This window comes from Moschus berezovskii, chromosome 5 (assembly GCF_049115385.1).
Source record: "Moschus berezovskii isolate FMDL1 chromosome 5, NW_MosBer_1.0, whole genome shotgun sequence".
NCBI classification, from domain to species: Eukaryota; Metazoa; Chordata; class Mammalia; order Artiodactyla; family Moschidae; genus Moschus; species Moschus berezovskii.
In genome coordinates, this window is record NC_142464.1 from 48,242,057 (window position 1) to 48,261,232 (window position 19,176).

General features: G+C 38.5%; 1 protein-coding gene across 2 annotated transcripts in view; it reads left to right on the forward strand.

Annotated features, from left to right (window-relative positions):
* Positions 1–19,176, forward strand: part of SLIT2 (slit guidance ligand 2) — a 415,143-nt gene that overhangs the window by 319,265 nt on the left and 76,702 nt on the right. For both annotated transcript variants that reach the window (XM_055434236.2, XM_055434237.2), the window contains 7 exons: positions 917–1,060; positions 6,566–6,709; positions 8,168–8,334; positions 9,245–9,377; positions 13,745–13,813; positions 18,242–18,313; positions 18,795–18,866. In XM_055434236.2, the coding sequence (XP_055290211.1) occupies positions 917–1,060; positions 6,566–6,709; positions 8,168–8,334; positions 9,245–9,377; positions 13,745–13,813; positions 18,242–18,313; positions 18,795–18,866 (801 nt within the window). The remainder of the gene's footprint in view (positions 1–916; positions 1,061–6,565; positions 6,710–8,167; positions 8,335–9,244; positions 9,378–13,744; positions 13,814–18,241; positions 18,314–18,794; positions 18,867–19,176) is intronic.

A 19,176-nucleotide genomic window follows, 5' to 3' on the forward strand; every position in this document is an offset into this window, starting at 1 on the left:
AAGCGTACTTCCATGATATCTGTGCTGTCATATTGTGACTGATCCACAGGCAGAGAGTGGAAATGGCAGAGCAGACTGAATGTACTTCCTGAGCACTTGGCCTGCATAATATACTGCCTCTCAAAGAGTTGCTAAATTCTTAAACGTCCTCCTTTTTCACTGATGCTGGCTACTTTTTCTTTTTAGCTGTAAAATGCTTTTCAATTCAATACGTATTTATTCAGAGGCTGCTATGTGCAGTGCTCTGAAAGGAATAAAATAATACCTAAAAATGATCCTTATTTAGTGGGCATCACTGGGGTCTTGGAGTAAGCCTTGAGAAAGAAAAAATCTCTAGGAAGATGTTACCCACCTCAACTGGATGTTCTTGCCCTCTGGGCAAGCATTAGTGTTTTGTATCATACAGAATATGGGCAGTTAATTTGGTTGTTCTGACACATTATTACATGAGAGGTTATGGGCACAATCACATATTCAGATACATTTCTGATGTTGTCTAACCCCAACACATTCTAGTTTTTCCTTCTTTACTCAACTGCCTTCTTTGAGTGATGAATTCATTAAACAGTATAAATCAGGAGCATTTCTTTGAAAAAAGTTTCAAGTGTGGTGGCAAACATGAAAGTTTACACAATGCAGTACCTGACATCAAGGTTTTTATATTTCTGGGGGCCCTGGTGGATCCCTGATTGGGCTGGCACCTTTCAGCATAGATATTTCCCACTTGTATTATTATCACTTTGACGTGATGCAATCAGAAAGTGGTGACTTTTCAGAGCCTTGGGAATGCCAGGCAGTGAAGAGCTTAGTTTTGTGGAAGATGCTTCTTCAGTAAAAGAAAATGATCAGAGGCATTGCTTAGTGCCCTTGTTGTTAGGAATTGTTTCAAATATTTGTTTCAATCATTTTTACTTAGAAACTTTAGCAACAATAAGATCACAGACATTGAAGAGGGAGCGTTTGAAGGCGCATCTGGTGTGAATGAAATACTTCTCACGAGTAATCGTTTGGAAAATGTTCAGCATAAGATGTTCAAGGGCTTGGAAAGCCTCAAGACTTTGTAAGTATTCTCATTTGCATTGTGATTTTTCCACCACAGAGTTGTCATTCACAGTTCTTTATATTTCTGGGAGGGGGAGTAGCTCCTGCTCTTCCTCATCCCCCCGTCTCTCCGTCTCTCTCTTCCTCTCAGTCTCTCTCACACACACACGCAAATACATTTTTTAGAGGCAAACAGTTCCTGACTCCAGTACCTCTGGTTTCAATATGTTGCTTACAAATAATCAATAGAGTCTCTCCTGGCTATTGAATCCTCAGTAAAAAAGATCATCTTGGTTCCAGTGCTTGTACAGATCTGGCTCCCTGTACTTCCTCAAAATGATCATTCTCTTTCCTTTTATTCAAATTCCTCCCTCTAATACTGTGTCTTGGCCCAAGGTCACCAGCTTCAGAGCCAATTCCAAATCTGCAGAATAAGCCTAGCTCGAGACTACCTTCATCTGCCCTTTCAAGGTCATAGTGAAAAAAAGAGAAACTAGCTGCTGGTGTCTCTTTTACTATCTATTTCAAAGAAAACATGTTAAGAGTATGTCTACTTACTCAGGGATAGGGAAGCTGGGAAAAGAAGTCTTATATGTTTCTAAAAGGTTGTTGGCCCAGGAAAATGTGGCTTGAATTGACGAGTAAGGACAACATCTTGAGTTACTTGAATTTTCATTCAGTGTGTTTATGTAGTTTTTATAACCTTTAAAGCATATAAATATGTTTGGCATAAGTGGTGGCCTAAGCATTGGAAGAAACACCAACAAAACTGAAACCTTTGGAAGGCACGAAGGAAATTGTTTTAAGCAAGAAACAGCCCTTGGGAATTGCAGTAGAGAGAGGCCAAACTCCATGTCTCCCCTAAATGTCTCCCCTAAACGTCTCCCCTAAATGTCTCCCCTAAACGTCTCCCCTAAATGTCTCCCCTAAACGTCCCGTGGAGACACCAAGAACCCCACCAGGAGCACTGAGATCCGAGAGAGTTCATTCCTTCCCTTTATCAGATGCGAGGGAGAGGACATTTCCCCAGGATTCAATAGCATCCCAATTAACGCCCCACTCAAAAAAGCACCTGTCCACGAAAGGCACACATGGTAGCCTGGAGACAAACCACCCAGCACAACCAGCCTGCAACCTGCTGGCCCCTCTCATGGGCTAACTCGGAGTGCCGACAAAGTGAAAAATGTAATGCTTTGGTCTTTTTATGGAGGAGATCCTGGGAATGTTAGAAGGAGGGCAGAGAAGTTATACTACAGGTGGCTACATCTACTCCTGCCCCCATTCCCCTCTTCCAAGCTGTCTCAGGTAACTTGGCAAAACTAAGTCCTGCAGCCGGCAGAAGCCTGCCTTCTTAGATAGTGGCTGAGCCACTGATGTTATTAGAGCCTTCTCCTTTAGGGGGCAGTGTGCGTCAGGGTGGGCAGTGGCGGGCGTTTGCCAAAACTGTTTCTGTTCACCAGTGCCAGAAAGAAAGGTGGAGAAAGATATTGGGGAAGTAGAAAAGAGTAGCTTTTATTGTTTTGCCAGGCTAAGGGGGCCGCAGAGGGCTAATGCCATCAAGACCATGTAACCCACCTTGGAGTGGGTAATGAGGAATTTTATAGTGTTCACGGACGTAGGGCGTGATCAGCTCATGGACAGTTCTGGGACTGGTTGGCATCAAGGTTAAGTTTCAAGCATCATCAATTTTCTGGTTTCAACCAGTTCTAGGGTCAGCAGTTTTTACCTGAAGGGAGTTTACGTCCTATAAAAAAAAACAGCTTAGTAATGTGTATCAGGCCTTTATCTGTATCTTTCAGGAAACTGGGAGTTCAGTGAAACTGCTATGTGGCAGAATTATGGTCTAAATTGTTACCAGTTCCCTAGCCTAACAATTCTTTAGGCTATTCTTTGTTTCTGCATCTTCATATTTCCCAATCATAAACTCTTGAGTTAGCATTTTACTTCAAAAGACAAAGACACAGGGGCTTGTACAAGGGGCTTCAAGGGCTGCGAGAAGTCTGCCTATAACTCTGCTTACTTTAGTCAGCCTTGGGCTGTCATAACAAGATACCACAGACTGAATGACTTAAACAGCAGAAATGTGTTTCTTATTGTTCTGGAGGCTAGAATTCCAAACTCAAGGTGCTAAGATGATTGGTTTCTGGAGAGAACTGCTTCCTTGGCTTGTAGATGGCCACATCTCTCTGTGTCCTTATATGGCTTTTCCTTTGTGTGTGGGACAAGAGAACTCTGGTGTCCTTTCCTCTAAGGACATCAGTCCAGTCAGGTCAGGGCTCCACCCTTAGGATCTCATTTCACCTTAGTGAGGTTGCTCAGTCATGTCCGACTCTTTGCAACCCCATGGATTATAGCCTACCAGGCTCCTTCGTCCATGAGATTATTTCAGGCAAGAGTACTGGAGTGGGTTGCCATTTCCTTTTCCAGGGGATCTTTCTGACCTGGGGATCGAACCTGGGTCTCCTGCAATGCACGCCTTACCATCTGAGCAACCAGGGAAGCCACTTTACCATCTGAACCACCATTTCACCTTAACTAGCTCCCTAAAGGCCCTATCTCCAAGTGCAGTCCCATCAGGGGTTGGAGCTTCCTGGTGGCTCAGTGATAAAGAATCCACCTGCCAATGCAGGTGGGTTTTATCTCTGGATTGGGAAGATCCCCTGGAAGAGGAAATAGCAACCCACTCCAGTATTCCTGCCTGGAAAATCCCATGGGTGGAGGAGCCTGGCAGACTATAATCCTTGGGGTCACAGAGAGTCAGACACACCTGAGTGAGCATGCATGCGAGGCTTCAGCATATGAGTTTTAGGGGAATACAATTCAGCCCATAAGAGCACTCTGAGGAGTTTATCAAAGTATTCTTTTCTGACTAGCACCAGTCACAGGCCTCTCTATAAGACAAGATCTCTAAATTCAGTTTTCACCCTTGTTATATATCTAGCAGTGGTTTGTGCCTCCTATGTTTAGGCATCTGAGGTAGACACCTGCTAACTCTCTACTTAATCCCACTGTGCCTCAAGCTGCAAAACAAATCATTTAGAGACAAGCTAAAGGTATTGAAAGGCCTTCAGTGGGTTTACTGCTGCTGCTGCTAAATCACTTCAGTCATGTCCGACTCTGTGACCCCATAGACGGAAGCCCACCAGGCTCCCCCGTCCCTGGGATTCTCCAGGCAAGAACACTGGAGTGGGTTGCCATTTCCTTCTCCAATGTGTGAAAGTGAAAAGTGAAAGTGAAGTCGCTCAGTCATGTCTGACCCCTAGCGACCCCATGGCCTGCATGCTACCAGGCTCCTCCATCCATGGAATTTTCTAGGCAAGAGTACTGGAGTGGCTTGCCATTGCTTTCTCCGGCAGGTTTACTGGGACACAGCTATTGCTTTAAGTGGTATCTTTCAGCTTGGCGCTATGAAGATTTCAACAGGACCCCTCCCCCTTCACTGCCTGTCGACTTCTCAGCGCTTTAGGACTAGTAACCCTCTTAGTCATACATGCGCATATTTCAGTGGGTCTTTGAAGCCCCGGCATTGCAGGCAAAATGTAGTACATATGTGTGCTTACAGATTTTTCCAGCAAGAGAAAGCAAAGCTTTTTTCAACTTTTCCCAGAAGTCTGTGACTCCAATAAGATTAAGACCAAATGTTCTTATTTATTTATGACAAAGGATAGCGCTGATAGTCATACTTTTCTGTTGTGCATTTGTTTCCAAACGCAGAACAATGCCTTGATAAGGAAGGCATTATCCTTTCTTGTTATCTGTAACTTAGCAGAATACAAAAGTCAGTACTTCTAATTTATTAGAGGACAATGTAGAATTTTAAAGGAAAGTTTTGTTGCTATTTTTGCTGTCTTATGACATGGTGGTCAACCCACATCTAGAAAAATTAAGGAAAATATTAACTTTTTAGCAATTCTGAATGAAGTTTATGGCAACTATTCATTTTTACAATGGATTTTAAAGAAGCTTTTCATTCCCTTCTAAGCCCTGCAAAGAAACAATTTGCAAAAGGAATTGAGAACCAATCAGAACTTTAGCAGTGATGAGGAAATGACAAAAGTTTTATTTTTTTTTAATTTATTTTATTGGAGGCAAATTACCTTACATTAATATATTGGTTGGTTTTGCCATACATTAACACGAATCCGCCCCGGGTGTACATGTGTTCCCTTTCTTGAACCCCCCTCCCACACCCTCTTCCCCATATCCTCCCTCCAGGTCATCCCCGTGCACCAGCCCCAAGCATCCTGTATCATGCGTCGAACCTGGACTGGTGATTCATTTCACTTATGATAATATACATGCTACAATGCCGTTCTCACCAGTCATCCCACCTTCACCCTCTCCCAGAGTCCCAAAGACTGTTCTATATACCTATGTCTCTTTTACAGTCTCATATACAGGGTTAAGGTTACCATCTTTCTAAATTCCATATATATGCATTAGTATCCTGTATTGATGTTTTACTTTCTGGCTTACTTCACTCTGTGTAATAGGCTCCAGTTTCATCCACCTCATTAGAACTGATTCAAATGCATTCTTTTTAATGGCTGAGTAATACTCCATTGTGTATATGTACCAAGGCTTTCTTATCCATTCATCTGCAGATGGACATCTAGGTTGCTTCCATGTCCTGGCTATTATAAACAGTGCTGCAATGAACATTGGAGTACATGTGTCTCTTTCAGTTCTGGTTTCCTCGGTGAGGAAATGACAAAAGTTTTAATCTTACTGATGTCAATGACTAAAGAAAAAATGGTCAGAATTTCTTTCAAAAGAAACCTGGTTAATCTTCATTGTGAACAACTGGAATCTAACTGTTGTCTCCTTTTAAATTCTAAAACTCAAAACAAATAGAATAATTTGTACAGGTTTTGTGGGCGCTCAGTCAAATTTGGCTCCCCCAGCCACTGTTGACATTGACTTGGCTGTAAGTCCCTCAGATGCCCTCAGTCCTTTATCTGCTCTGGCGATTGATTCTTTTCTGCCTCCTTTCTGTTCAGCAGCGAATGTGATGTTATGGAGAATACACAAATCACAGGGCTTCCAGGGCTTAGAGAGGTGTGGGAGAACTAGGATGTTATGTAATCATGCCACCATAATTGTACCATCAAAGGAAAACATTCTGCCCTCATTAGATGGGGTTATAAGTCCATACTTGAGACTCGAGTTTTTGTGACCAAGTGTTATCACTGACAACTCTAAGCATTTTGTTCTTGCACAGATTTCTTAGTATGACTGGCTCTCCACATCTGTGGTTTCTGCATCCACAGATTCAAGCATCCACAGTGAATGCAGAACCTGCAGATATGGAGGGCCACGAATTTATATGCAGGGGGTCCTGGAATCAATCCATCAGGGATACAAGAAAATGACTGTACATATCAGCAGTTCCTTATGACAGGAAAACATTCAGAAAGCAGGAGTGAATGCTAGGCATTTGCAAAGAGGGGTTACTGTGATCTTCAGATAGGCAAAATTGATTGATATTTTATCTCCTTAACGATGTTGTATTTTTCCCCCTCAGGATGTTGAGAAGTAATCGCATAAGCTGTGTAGGGAATGACAGTTTCATAGGACTCAGCTCTGTGCGTTTGCTTTCTTTATATGATAATCAGATTACTACCATTGCACCAGGAGCTTTTGATACTCTCCATTCTTTATCTACTCTGTAAGTATGATATATTAATTAAGCCAGTGTATATTTATTACTTTTATTGATACCATTTTAATGCATTACTAAGCGTTTCATAAGCATAGGATTAGAGACAGGTATTTTTAAGGACATTTTTATCATGTTAAACTTATTTTAATTCTTCTAACATTGCCTGCTATCTTCTGTTAAAATTTAACAAAAAGTATAGTATTTTTCAGTGAATTATTTATAACAGTGTGATGTGGCTTAATTTGTAAATGGTAATCTTGTAATTTGATTGAGTTGCAAATGAGGGAAACGTATTTTTTTCCCAGCATTCTCACATTGGTGTCTTTGCCGTATGAGTATCATAAAACAGAGTTGATAGGGTTATTGCCAACAAACTGTACTCAAAGGATCATTCACAATGACAGGAGATATATTATGATGACCAGACCGACAATAAAAGCTCACCATAGGGCATTTACTATGATATTAAGAAGATATTAAAGAAATAGGGTGAGCCTATCCAAGAGCACATTTTATGTAGACAGTCAAAGAATAAAGAATATTTGTAGGTCTACAGGCAGAACTCAGAAAGTGTCAAAAAACAAACAAGGGTATTTTAAGCCCCTTGTTCGTAAGTATCTAAAAAAAAGCAGTATTTGAAATGATAAATCTTACAACTGATATGGCTTTCTGGTTAGAGTGACATCTTATACTAATTTAACTGAAAAGGTAGTTAGAAGGAAAAAAATCATGTTTAATGTAGCTGAAATCCCAGAAGAAATAATTTGAAGGAAACATCCATCCATCAGTAAAGTATTTAATCCTCTTTCCACATAAAATGTGACATTTCCCATCGAGTGACTAATTTGTGCATATTAAAGATGCCGTGTTTATAAATAATGGGATTGTCAATAGGTTAGTGCTGAAGTGGTAAAATGCCAAAAGTATTGAGATTTGTAGAAATAAATTCATTTTTATAACTGGCATTTAATCAACTCAGCTGTCAGTTTAGATAGGAAGCCTATTCCCTGGAGCAAATAAGAGATGGAAATCTTGAAATGACAAATTAATGAAATAGCTGTTGTCAGGTTAAACTCAATAATATAAGGTAATCAGCCTTCATCTTTATATTAAATTACTGCATTATCAGTGTAGAGAAGTTTGACAGCAAGTCAGATCTCCGACAAGTTTAAATTATCTCTAAATGAGATATCCATCAGGATACCCTTCATAAACTCTGAATTGCCACCTTCACTTTATTTTTCATATGAAATTATTTGAAGAATTCTCATATGAAAATATTGTTTTTATTGTTTAAGTTCCAGACATAAATCTTTTTAGCCAGTGAATGCATCCTGTATGTTGTATGTGACTGAGCATGAATTGGGGTGGAGTATGTTGTGGGAAAACGGTAGCATGGAGTTTTGAGAAGTTCCAAAGCAGACACCTACATTTAACTCTGCATTGTTTGCATGTGGTGCTTAGAAACCTCTTGGCCAATCCTTTCAACTGTAACTGCTACCTGGCTTGGTTGGGAGAATGGCTCAGGAAGAAAAGAATTGTAACAGGAAATCCTCGATGTCAGAAACCCTATTTCCTCAAAGAAATCCCCATCCAGGATGTAGCCATTCAAGACTTCACTTGTGATGATGGTAAGAAGGCCCAGCCAGGGCTTTGATCACCGGACACTCTCTGGTGACTGTTCCGATGCTATAGGGCATATGCAGCATTTCATAGTTCAGGTAATGGATAGCTGTAGTTATTATGCATTTTTTCGCTTTGTTTTGTGGTTTTGTTTTAGCAACAGGCACTTATTTGCTCCAACTGTACATTCACATCTAACTGTACTTGATATGTGTTTCTGAACATTTTTAAAGATTTTCCAATTTTCAACCTGTGGTTGATACTATTTATATAGCTTCATTTTTGCTTTTCTTTATTATTCTAAGCTCCTATTTTAGTAATTACATTTTTAAGTGATAAAGGCAATTGACTCATAAAATAGAAATTCTAGTAAACGTAACAAAAATAATAGTTTTCATTTTTAGTAGTCTCTGTATATCGTTGCATTTGATTCTCATAACAGGCCTGTAATATAGGTAGAATGTAGGTGCTATTATTTTTCCAAAAAGTGGAGTTCATTTGAGCTCTATATTTTCAAATGAGGGACCCATACATTTTTTGCTAAGCTTTTAAAAAATAATCTGTCCCTTTTTGTGTCTTCATGTCTGCTTACAATTTTTCCATAATTCCGTTTACGTTTATATATTCTAATTAAAAGTATAATTCTAATAAAAAGTGTAGACAACTGAACAAAGAACGTAACATTATAATCCTATTGATAATACTAACTGTGAATTGTTTTCTGGAACTCTGCCCTAGGCAGTCTGAAAAGAGCCCTACACCGAACATACAGTGTCGATTTGTAAATCCTTAATGTCCTAAGCATAAGTTGTTGTATGGCTGAAGTCTTTTGTGTTTGTTAAACTGAAAGCATAAAATCCCTTCTGGCATCTTCAGAGCCACAAATCTGGTTTTCCTATGTATCTTTTGGCAATTTAGGAAATGATGACAATAGCTGCTCCCCACTCTCTCGCTGTCCTGCGGAGTGTACCTGCTTGGACACAGTGGTTCGTTGTAGCAACAAAGCCTTGAAGGTCTTGCCCAAAGGAATTCCAAGAGATGTCACTGAATTGTAAGTAGAGCTTGTCTTTCCCTTTCCTGAATGAGTACTGTTTCACACACCAAGGGAAATGGAGACCAAACAAAAATCTTTTGAGTCTTATTTGCAAAGTACATTCATTCCATGAGCCATCCATTAGTATCATATAAAACCCTAAGCAAATAATATAAAAGCTAGTTCAGGTCCCCTTGGGAAAGGCTGGTTGTGTATTTCTCTTTGTTTTTCACTGTAGGATTACCCAGTGCCTTTATTATGCAAAGGTGCACTGTGAGCTCCCAGAGAGGATGGAAACCATAATGTGCCTCCCGCACTTGGCTGTCTCCACAGCCCTTTTCTCAAGGACTATCTTGCAAGGCCAACGTGCTATCAAATGCACCTTGAGAAATTCTACATATTTAGTTTGTCTACAGTGACTGGAATATTTCATATGGTTAATTATTCTTTACCCTGTGTCCCCTTAGAGAATATCTCACCACAGGGGATACATAAATATGTAGGGTATAGAAGCTGACATAATCTTCACACTTAAAAAGATGTAGTGCCCTTTGGACTTGAATCAGAGTCCTTTAGGAAGGGTGTGGGGCCAGTGATCCCTAACACTTGCAAAACTGATATATAACCACAAATTACATGGGCAGTATACATATATCAGGATACTAAGCACCACACACACTTCCTTAGCTGCCTCCTGCTTTATATGTGGAATGGAATAAATCAGAGCATCAACTGCTTGAACAATGCTGCACACAGGCTCTATCCAATTCCAATATCTATACCAAAGATCCGGGGCAAATGCTTCATATGTGATTGAGTCTTTTGCTTCTGTTTACTTTTCGACTATGTTAAACTATGTATCAAAAATGCAATTCATGCAGATGTGTACCTGTAATTCATGCACAACAAACCAGTAACTTTGATAAACTTTTGGCAACCTGGAATATAAGTAATGAGATTTAAGAAGATGTCGCTTCAGTTATCAAAGAACTTCTTTTCAAATCATGTGCAGTTTTACGAATTGTAATTTGGTCTTTAATTGACACAGAAAAAGTGTGTGGTCATCCCTCTAAGTGTTAAGTGTTCAATTTCTCTTTCTCGGTACCAGTCACAGTTGTTAGTTAACTATGAGCCCTGCTTTATATGTGTGTGTAATTAAAATGTTAATTGTTATTTTGATATGTGTTTATTTCAAAAGATTACCAGCCATCCAGTGTTGAGAAGCTAGATGCTTGTAGAGTATTCTATAGGCAAAATATTGATTCTAAGAATAACCCAGCCAAGACCATAATACTCAGCATAACATTTAGATCATCTTTGATGCTGAATCCCTTTTCTAATATTTTAACTGACCCATGCCTTTCTCCTTTTACCAGATTCCCATCAGATAATTTTCAGTTCAGTTCAGTCACTCAGTCGTGTCTGACTTTTTGCAACCCCATGGACTGCAGCACTCCAGGCCTCCCTGTCCATATCCAACTCCTGGAGTTTATTCAAACTCATGTCCATTGAGTCAGTGATGCCATCCAACCATCTCATCCTGTCGTCCCCTTCTACTAATGCCTTCAATCTTTCCCAGGATCAGGTCTTTTCAGATGAATCAGTTCTTTGCATCAGGTGGCCAAAGTATTGGAGTTTCAGCTTCAGTATCAGTTCTTCCAATGAATAGTCAAGACTGATTTCCTTTTGGATGGACGTTGGATCTCCTCTCAGTCCACGGGACTCTCAAGAGTCTTCAACACCACAGTTCAAAATCACCAATTCTTCTGCACTCAGCTTTCTTTATAGTCCAACTCTCACATCCATACATGACCACTGGAAAAACCATAGCCTTGACTAGATGGACCTTTGTTGACAAAGTAATGTCTCTGCTTTTTAATATGCTTTCTAGGTTGCTCATAGCTTTTCTTTCAGTGAGCAAGTGTCTTTTTATTTCATGGCTGCAGTCACCATCTGCAGTGATTTTGGAGTCTAAAAAAATAAAGTCTCTCACTGTTTCCATTGTTTCCCCATCTATTTGCCATGAAGTGATGGGACCAGATGCCATGATCTTAGTTTTCTGTATGTTGAGTTTTAAGCCAACTTTTTCACTCTCCTCTTTCACTTTCATCAAAAGGCTCTTCAGTTCTTCTTCACTTTCTGCCATAAGGGTGGTGTCATCTGCATATCTGAGGTTATTGAAATTTCTCCTGGCAGTCTTGATTCCAGCTTGTGCTTCTTCCAGCCCAGCATTTCTCATGAGTACTCTGCATATAAGTTAAGTAAGCAGAGTGACAATATACAGCCTTGACATACTCTTTTTCCTATTGGAACCAGTCTGTTGTTCCATGTTCAGTTCTAACTGTTGCTTCTTGACCTGCATACAGATTTCTCAAGAGGCACATCAGGTGGTCTGGTATTCCCATCTCTTTAAGAATTTTCCAGTTTGTTGTGATCCACACAGTCAAAGGCTTTGGCATAGTCAATAAAGCAGAAGTAGATGTTTTTCTGCAACTCTCTTGCTTTTTCGATGATCCAACGGATGTTGGCAATTTGATATCTGGTTCCTCTGCCTTTTCTAAATCCAGGTTGAACATCTGGAAGTTCACAGTTCATGTAGTGTTGAAGCCTGGCTTGGACAATTTTGAGCATTACTTTACTAGAGTGTGAGACGAGTGCAATTGTGTGGTAGTTTGTCTTTTAATTTCCTTATTAATCTATATATGAGAACCTGCTAGATTTCTCTATGCCATCTATGTATTTCTTCTGTCAGATAGTTGAATGTTCAATCTATTCCTCTATAAATTATTAAAAAGTAATTTTTTAAAAGAAAATATCTTCTAGAGGTGAGGAAGATACGAACTCACCTTCTGTGCATTCTGGCTTTACTGCCCCAAGAGTTTATTCTTAGAACCATTCCACCTCAACAGGATCCCTCTTTCCAGTAACATATATGCATGTGTTACAAAATTTCCATGTGCATATTATATTAAATTATTAACGAGTTTGGCAGAAATAAGTATGCAGCAGTGAACAATTCTGAACAAATGGTATCCATTATTTTTAATCATTTCCATGTAGTTTCCCTCTTAGATTGTTTTACATGTAAGCAACCATAGTTCACTTTCTGAAAATTTTTAGCTTTGTGTTAGGATGCTTTCTGGAATAAAGGGAAAGTCCTGAAGTATATGAGATTATGCTTCCCTCTAGTGGTACCAATAAATTCTTAGCTAGAGAAATGAAAGAGGAGAGGAGTTGAAATAAGACAGAGTCAGAAAATTTGAATAGGCATCAGAAGTCCTAACAAAAACCTAACTCTTCATCACACATGTATTACATATTTTGATAACTTGTGCCTTTTATTTAAGTTTTATCATTTTGAAATATGTGAAATAGCTTGTCATCTTAGAAAATTGCTCAGCTACTTATATATCCAGCAAAAATATGAATGTCAGTCTCAGATCTGGAGATAGGCCACAGCACTAGAGAGGTAGGGCTGCATGCCTGCTGTGGCAGAATTGTTTGTGGACACATCTGTAACCAGATGGCAAAGTTGCTGAAAAACGTTTTTACTCATCACCATCTACATTCTGGGAAAGAACAGCCTTGGGAGGAGATGGAATAATTTTTGTTTTTGTGATATCATGAATATACCTTTAAGGATTTATTTCTGTGTTTTGTCTATTAGCCCTTATTTTCTCATCATTCTGTTGACTCTAATCAGAAAGGGAAATTTTACTAACATGTTTCATTTTATTATTAATTACTTTTCCATAAATGTACTGTTTTTGTGCATTAGATGTCATAATTTTCTATGACACCTCCTAAAATTAATATCACCAAGCAAATATACAAGGGTAAAAACTATTTTTAAGATCTTTTTAAACTGAAATCTCATTACATTAAAATTTGCAAATATATCTGTTCAGTCACCCATTGTTATTTATTAAGCATATTGATACAATAAGGCAGTGAGGATTGGTCTTGTCAGTAGTAACAAGTTTCTGCCAGTAGTGAATGCATTTCATGATATTGGTCCCACATAGACACAAGTACACTGAAGGCTGATTAAAAAGAAGGTTGACTGATTGGCGCTTCTTGCTGACACACAAATGGTTGGATACATGCCTGCCTTAGATAAACCACAAAGGACTGGATTCACCAGTCTCTCCTTGGTTTTATAATTTAGTGTAAGTAATCCACAGAAGAATTCTACTGGATTGGACAATTGTGTGTGTGTGTTTTTCTCTACTTCTGTTAAATAACAATCCTATCTGGGAACGTGACCTCTTAAAGCCAAAATTATCAAGTGTCTCCTTGCTCCAGTTAACAGTGAAATATTGCTCAACTATTTTCTGATTCACTACTGTTACTTTTTAAAAAAATAATATTTTCTTTGTTTTTAGGTATCTCGATGGGAACCAGTTTACCCTAGTTCCTAAGGAACTCTCTAACTACAAACATTTAACACTTATGTGAGTAATGTATGGTATTTTTCTGATTTTGACATCTTATTTGCTTTCATGTAAATGTGGATAGTAGGGGCTGAAGATTTAGTGAAACTTTCAGATTCTATAAATTATTTTCAGTTGGATGCTTCTCATCTTGCTCATTGTGGTTCTGGATCACTAGCTACATCTTCATTGATTATCAGTCAGGCAGTGGTGCATCTTAGAAGAAGGTCTTCTTCTGTGTAAAGTGCAAATACGATTAAGTCTAAGTATCAGAGAATTATAGACTTGCAGTAAGTTGAATACTTCTATTCGAGATGAATGTGAGCTATTTAATGACAGTCCAAGGAAAGAAAAATGGAAAGCAATGTTTATATTCTCAACTTTAAACAAAACAGAGCAGATGGTAAGAGCATTACTGATACTATATTATAAATCTAATTTTTAGGTTTGATTCTCATATAATGCATTATGAATTAAGGTATGGCTTTCCAGTGTTTAAATTTATTTTCTAAAATCTATGTTTACTTACATAGTACTGAAGTACAGTTGACAAAGATGCTGGCATTCTGAGTATAAACATCAAACATTGAATTGTTTTTAGTTTGGTTTGGTGTCATCCTAAAGTAGCCTCTGTCTTTCATTAATGTATGTAAACAAGTTTCTTCCAGTCTTTAATTGTAAATACAAGAGTATATTTAAACATACAAGCATTTCTTTTCAATCTAGTTATGTGCACAATATTTCTTAAAAGATATAATCTTCTGTATATAATGTCACACTTAGAGTAGCCTTGTTGGTAATTGATAAAACTTGTATCAAAACAAAAAAAAATCAGCAACAATATTGGATATAAAGGGAAATACTTTATTTTTAAGTCTGTTTGATTTTAGAGTGATTATAACTGTCTTAGATTTCTAGTATTCCTAGAAAAGAAGGATTTATTCCTAACTGGTGAATTCTAGAAACCTAGGTAACTGCTTACATAGTTGTTTCTCACTGTAAACTTTACTCTGAGCACATGGAAGCTAGTTAAAATGTTGTTGATCCTTTTCAGTTTTCCTTAAAAGTATGTGAAAATCAAACACTTTGTGAGAAGTATATAGGACTGTTAACTGACAAAAGGTTAAATTAAGAAAAACAGAATACCCTCCAAGATGTCTTGTTCTCCCTCTAGTTATTTATTTAGTAGCAGCAAGAACTGATTACATACATTTGTTCTGTTAAATAAGCCATTAAATTACTGTAGTTTCCAAAGGGTCAGTTCAGCAGAATTGGGTCATTTTTGAGGCAGCGTGTGATTATTTAAAACCAGTTTGGAAATGAAAAATGAGAATTTATATATCCAGAAATGGTTTTACCAGTGACTCACTATACAACTCTAGGCAGGTAACTGGTCTTCCCTGATAGCTCAGTTGGTAAAGAACCCGCCCACAATGCAGGAGACCTGGGTTCGATCTCTGGGTTGGGAAGATCTCCTGGAGAAGGGAAAGGCTACCCACTCCAGAATTCTGGCCTGGAGAATTCTATGGATTACAGTCCATGGGGTCGCAAAGAGTCAGACAGGACTGAACGACTTTCACTTTCAGGCCAGTAACTACTACTAGTATAAATATATTGATTTTTTAAATTTAGCCATAATACTTCAGTAACTAAGATGGATTTATAAAGCTTCTGTAACATTCCCACCATTTCACAGTTTCATTGGTCCATTTTACTGATACTTTGACATTTTAATGTGGATAATCTGAAGCATCTTTTCTAAATCTTGTACTTATTCAGAAGTTTTCTTCAGAAAAATATACTAAACATAAATACACACACATACAGAAATGAACATAAATTACAATCCAAATGTTCCATTTATTCATCAATCTTCCTTTAGTCGTATATTTGGCATTTTGTTTTAGATAAAAATCAGTGAATATTCCCTAATGTGTATCACACTGTTTTATGTATGTGAGTGTGTGTGTGTATATATTCACCCATTTTTTCTAAAGCAGAATGGAAAACATCATTATATATGTTATATATTATGCTGTATTATATATTATTATGCTTACAATATGTCATTATTATATGTCATTATATTATGTATATCATGTATACATTATATGGGCTTCTCAGATGGCCCTAGTGGTAAAGAACCCGTCTGCCAATTCAGGAGACATAAATGATGCGATTCAATCCCTGGGTCAGGAAGATCCCCTGGAGGAGGGCATGGCAACCCACTCCAGTATTCTTGGAAAATGCTTGGAGTATGCCTGGAGTATTCCATGGACAGAGGAGCCTGGTGGACTACAGTCCATGGGGTCACAAAGAATCAGACAGGACTGAGGCAACTTAGCACAAACAGTATACATTATATAAAATAAAAATAAGTTCAAGTTCATTGCATATCATTTACAACCTGTGATACAAATTATGCTTGTAAATACCCATTTGACATGGGTGGAAAATTCACATCTCTCTCATTTACTCATCATTTATTAAACAGACATTTACTAAGAACCAACTATGTGCCAGTGACTTTGCCAAAGGCAGTTTTTAATTATGATGTTGTTTTTAATGATGGCTTTGTCAATGTAATTAGATGAGGGATTCTTTCAGTTATCCTATTTGACTATTTGTATGTGACAGTGAAGATAAAGTAATAACCAATAGAACTTTCGGGAACAAAGATTTATTTCTCACCTGTCAAATGTGTGTGTTGTGAATGGCCTCCGCGTGTTTGCCCGGGACCCAGTAATGGTCAGGGCTTCTCTGTGGAATGTCAGGAGCCTTGCAGAGGGAAGGAGCAGAGTGTTAAAGGAAAAGTGAGCTTACTCGGAAGCTTTTGTTCTGAAGTTCAACCCGCTCTGGTGGCCACACTTCACTGGCCAGAGCAAGGCATATGGTCGTTTCTAATTTCAGCAGGCTTGGGCATGAGTAATGATGAATAATTAGGTACCTCAGAGGATTACCCAATGTTTTGTTATTTCCAGACAAAAGCGAAGTTCTAACCAATGCTGCTACAACTGTGAACAGGAAGAACCTTCTCTTTCTAAGAATCACTAATATGTCAATGTCTATGGTAACAGTCAGTCTTCATTCCAATCCCAAAAAAAGGGAATGCCAAAGAATGCTCAAACTACCGCACAATTGCACTCATCTCACACACTATAAAGTCATGCTCAAAATTCTCCAAGCCAGGCTTCAGCAGTACGTGAACCGTGAACTTCCAGATGTTCAAGCAGATTTTAGAAAAGGCAGAGGAACCAGAGATCAAATTGCCAACATCCGCTGGATCATGGAGAAAGCAAGAGAGTTTCAGAAAAACATCTACTTCTGCTTCATTGACTATGCCAAAGCCTTTGATTGTGTGGATCACAACAAACTGTGGAACATTCTGAAAGAGATGGGAATACCAGACCACCTGACCTGCCTCTTGAGAAACCTGTATGCAGGTCAGGAAGCAACAGTTAGAACTGGACATGGAACAACAGACTGGTTAGAAATAGGAAAAGGAGTACGTCAAGGTTGTATATTGTCACCCTGCTTATTTAACTTATATGCAGAGTACATCATGAGGAACGCTGGGCTGGAAGAAGCACAAGCTGGAATCAAGATTGCTGGGAGAAATATCAATAACATCAGATATGCAGATGACACCACCCTTATGGCAGAAAGTGAAGAGGAACTCAAAAGCCTCTTGATGAAAGTGAAAAAGGAGAGTGAAAAGGTTGGCTTGAAGCTCAACATTCAGAAAACGAAGATCATGGCATCTGGTCCCATCACTTCATGGGAAATAGATGGAAAAACAGTGGAAACAGTGTCAGACTTTATTTTTGGGGGCTCCAAAATCACTGCAGATGCTGATTGCAGCCAGGAAATTGAAAGACGTTTACTCCTTGGAAGGAAAATTATGACCAACCTAGATAGCATATTAGGAAGCAGAGACATTACTTTGCCCACCAAGGTCCGTCTAGTCAAGGCTGTGGTTTTTCCAGTGGTCATGTATGGATGTGAGAGTTGGACTGTGAAGAAAGCTGATCGCCAAAGAACTGATGCTTTTGAACAGTGGTGCTGGAGAAGACTCTTGAGAGTTCCTTGGACTGCAAGGAGATCCAACCAGTCCATTCTAAAGGAGATCAGTCCTGGGTGTTCATTGGAAGGACTGATGCTAAAGCTGAAACCCCAATACTTTGGTCACCTCATGTGTTGAGTTGACTCACTGGAAAAGAGTCTGATGCTGGGAAGGATTGGGGGTGGGACGAGATGGGGACAACAGAGAATGAGATGGCTGGATGGCATCACCGACTCGATGGACATGAGTTTGAGTGAACTCCGGGAGTTGGTGATGGACAGGGAGGCCTGGCGTGCTGTGATTCATGGAGTTGCAAATAGTCGGACATGACTGAGCGACTGAACTGAATGGTAACAGTAGACCTGTTTTTTCTTTTTCTTTTTTAGAGACTTAAGTAACAACAGAATAAGCACCCTCTCTAATCAGAGCTTCAGCAACATGACCCAGCTCCTCACCTTGTGAGTATGAAAGTGTGGTACTAAGTTAATTCCTTAATTCACTGGACATTCCTGATGTGCAAAACAGTCTCTGCCCTCAAGGAATGTTAATACTGTTGGGAGAAACAGATAAATAATACCTCAGTAAACAAATATAGATCCTATAAAAAGTGTTGGGTTCTATGAGAGAAACAAAGAATAACTTAAATTTGTGGCAGGGTTGGGAGAAATGCTTAAGATAGACTTCCGGAGGAAGTCACCTTATGGAGGACACAGTTGAGATAATAACCAACGGCAGCCATAGAAAGCATTCTAGACTGTATTTTAGAATTAACCTTGTTGTAGTAGTGAAACAGCACAAAGATTAACAAATACTATGTGTCAGTGCCCTCAGTTTTTTTAAGATGCTCAAATAACCCTTTTCAGTTGCTCTTTTTTAAAAATGATATTTGGCCATTTGGGGATATCTGAGTAAAACAAATCGGTTTATGTGTGCTTTCAGAATTCTTAGTTACAACCGTTTGAGATGTATTCCTCCTCGAACCTTCGATGGACTGAAGTCTCTTCGATTACTGTAAGCATCTTATGTTTAACAAAGTACTTTATTTCTTGAGGTTCTGGGTTTTATGTTGCTTTTTAGTAATTTAACTGCTTTATTTTGGGGATTTTTTGATTATATTCATTAGAATTTACTACAGATTTGGAAATGGAAAATTATATATTACTGTATCATTTCTCAACAGATTTTACTTGGACAACATAATTTTTTCTTTTGTAATATGTTGTTGCTTTGGTCATTTATTTGATAATTTATGAGTTTAAGATACAATTTTATATAGATCTAACTAATTTTGAAAAAAATTAGAAAATTTAAATTTCTTTAA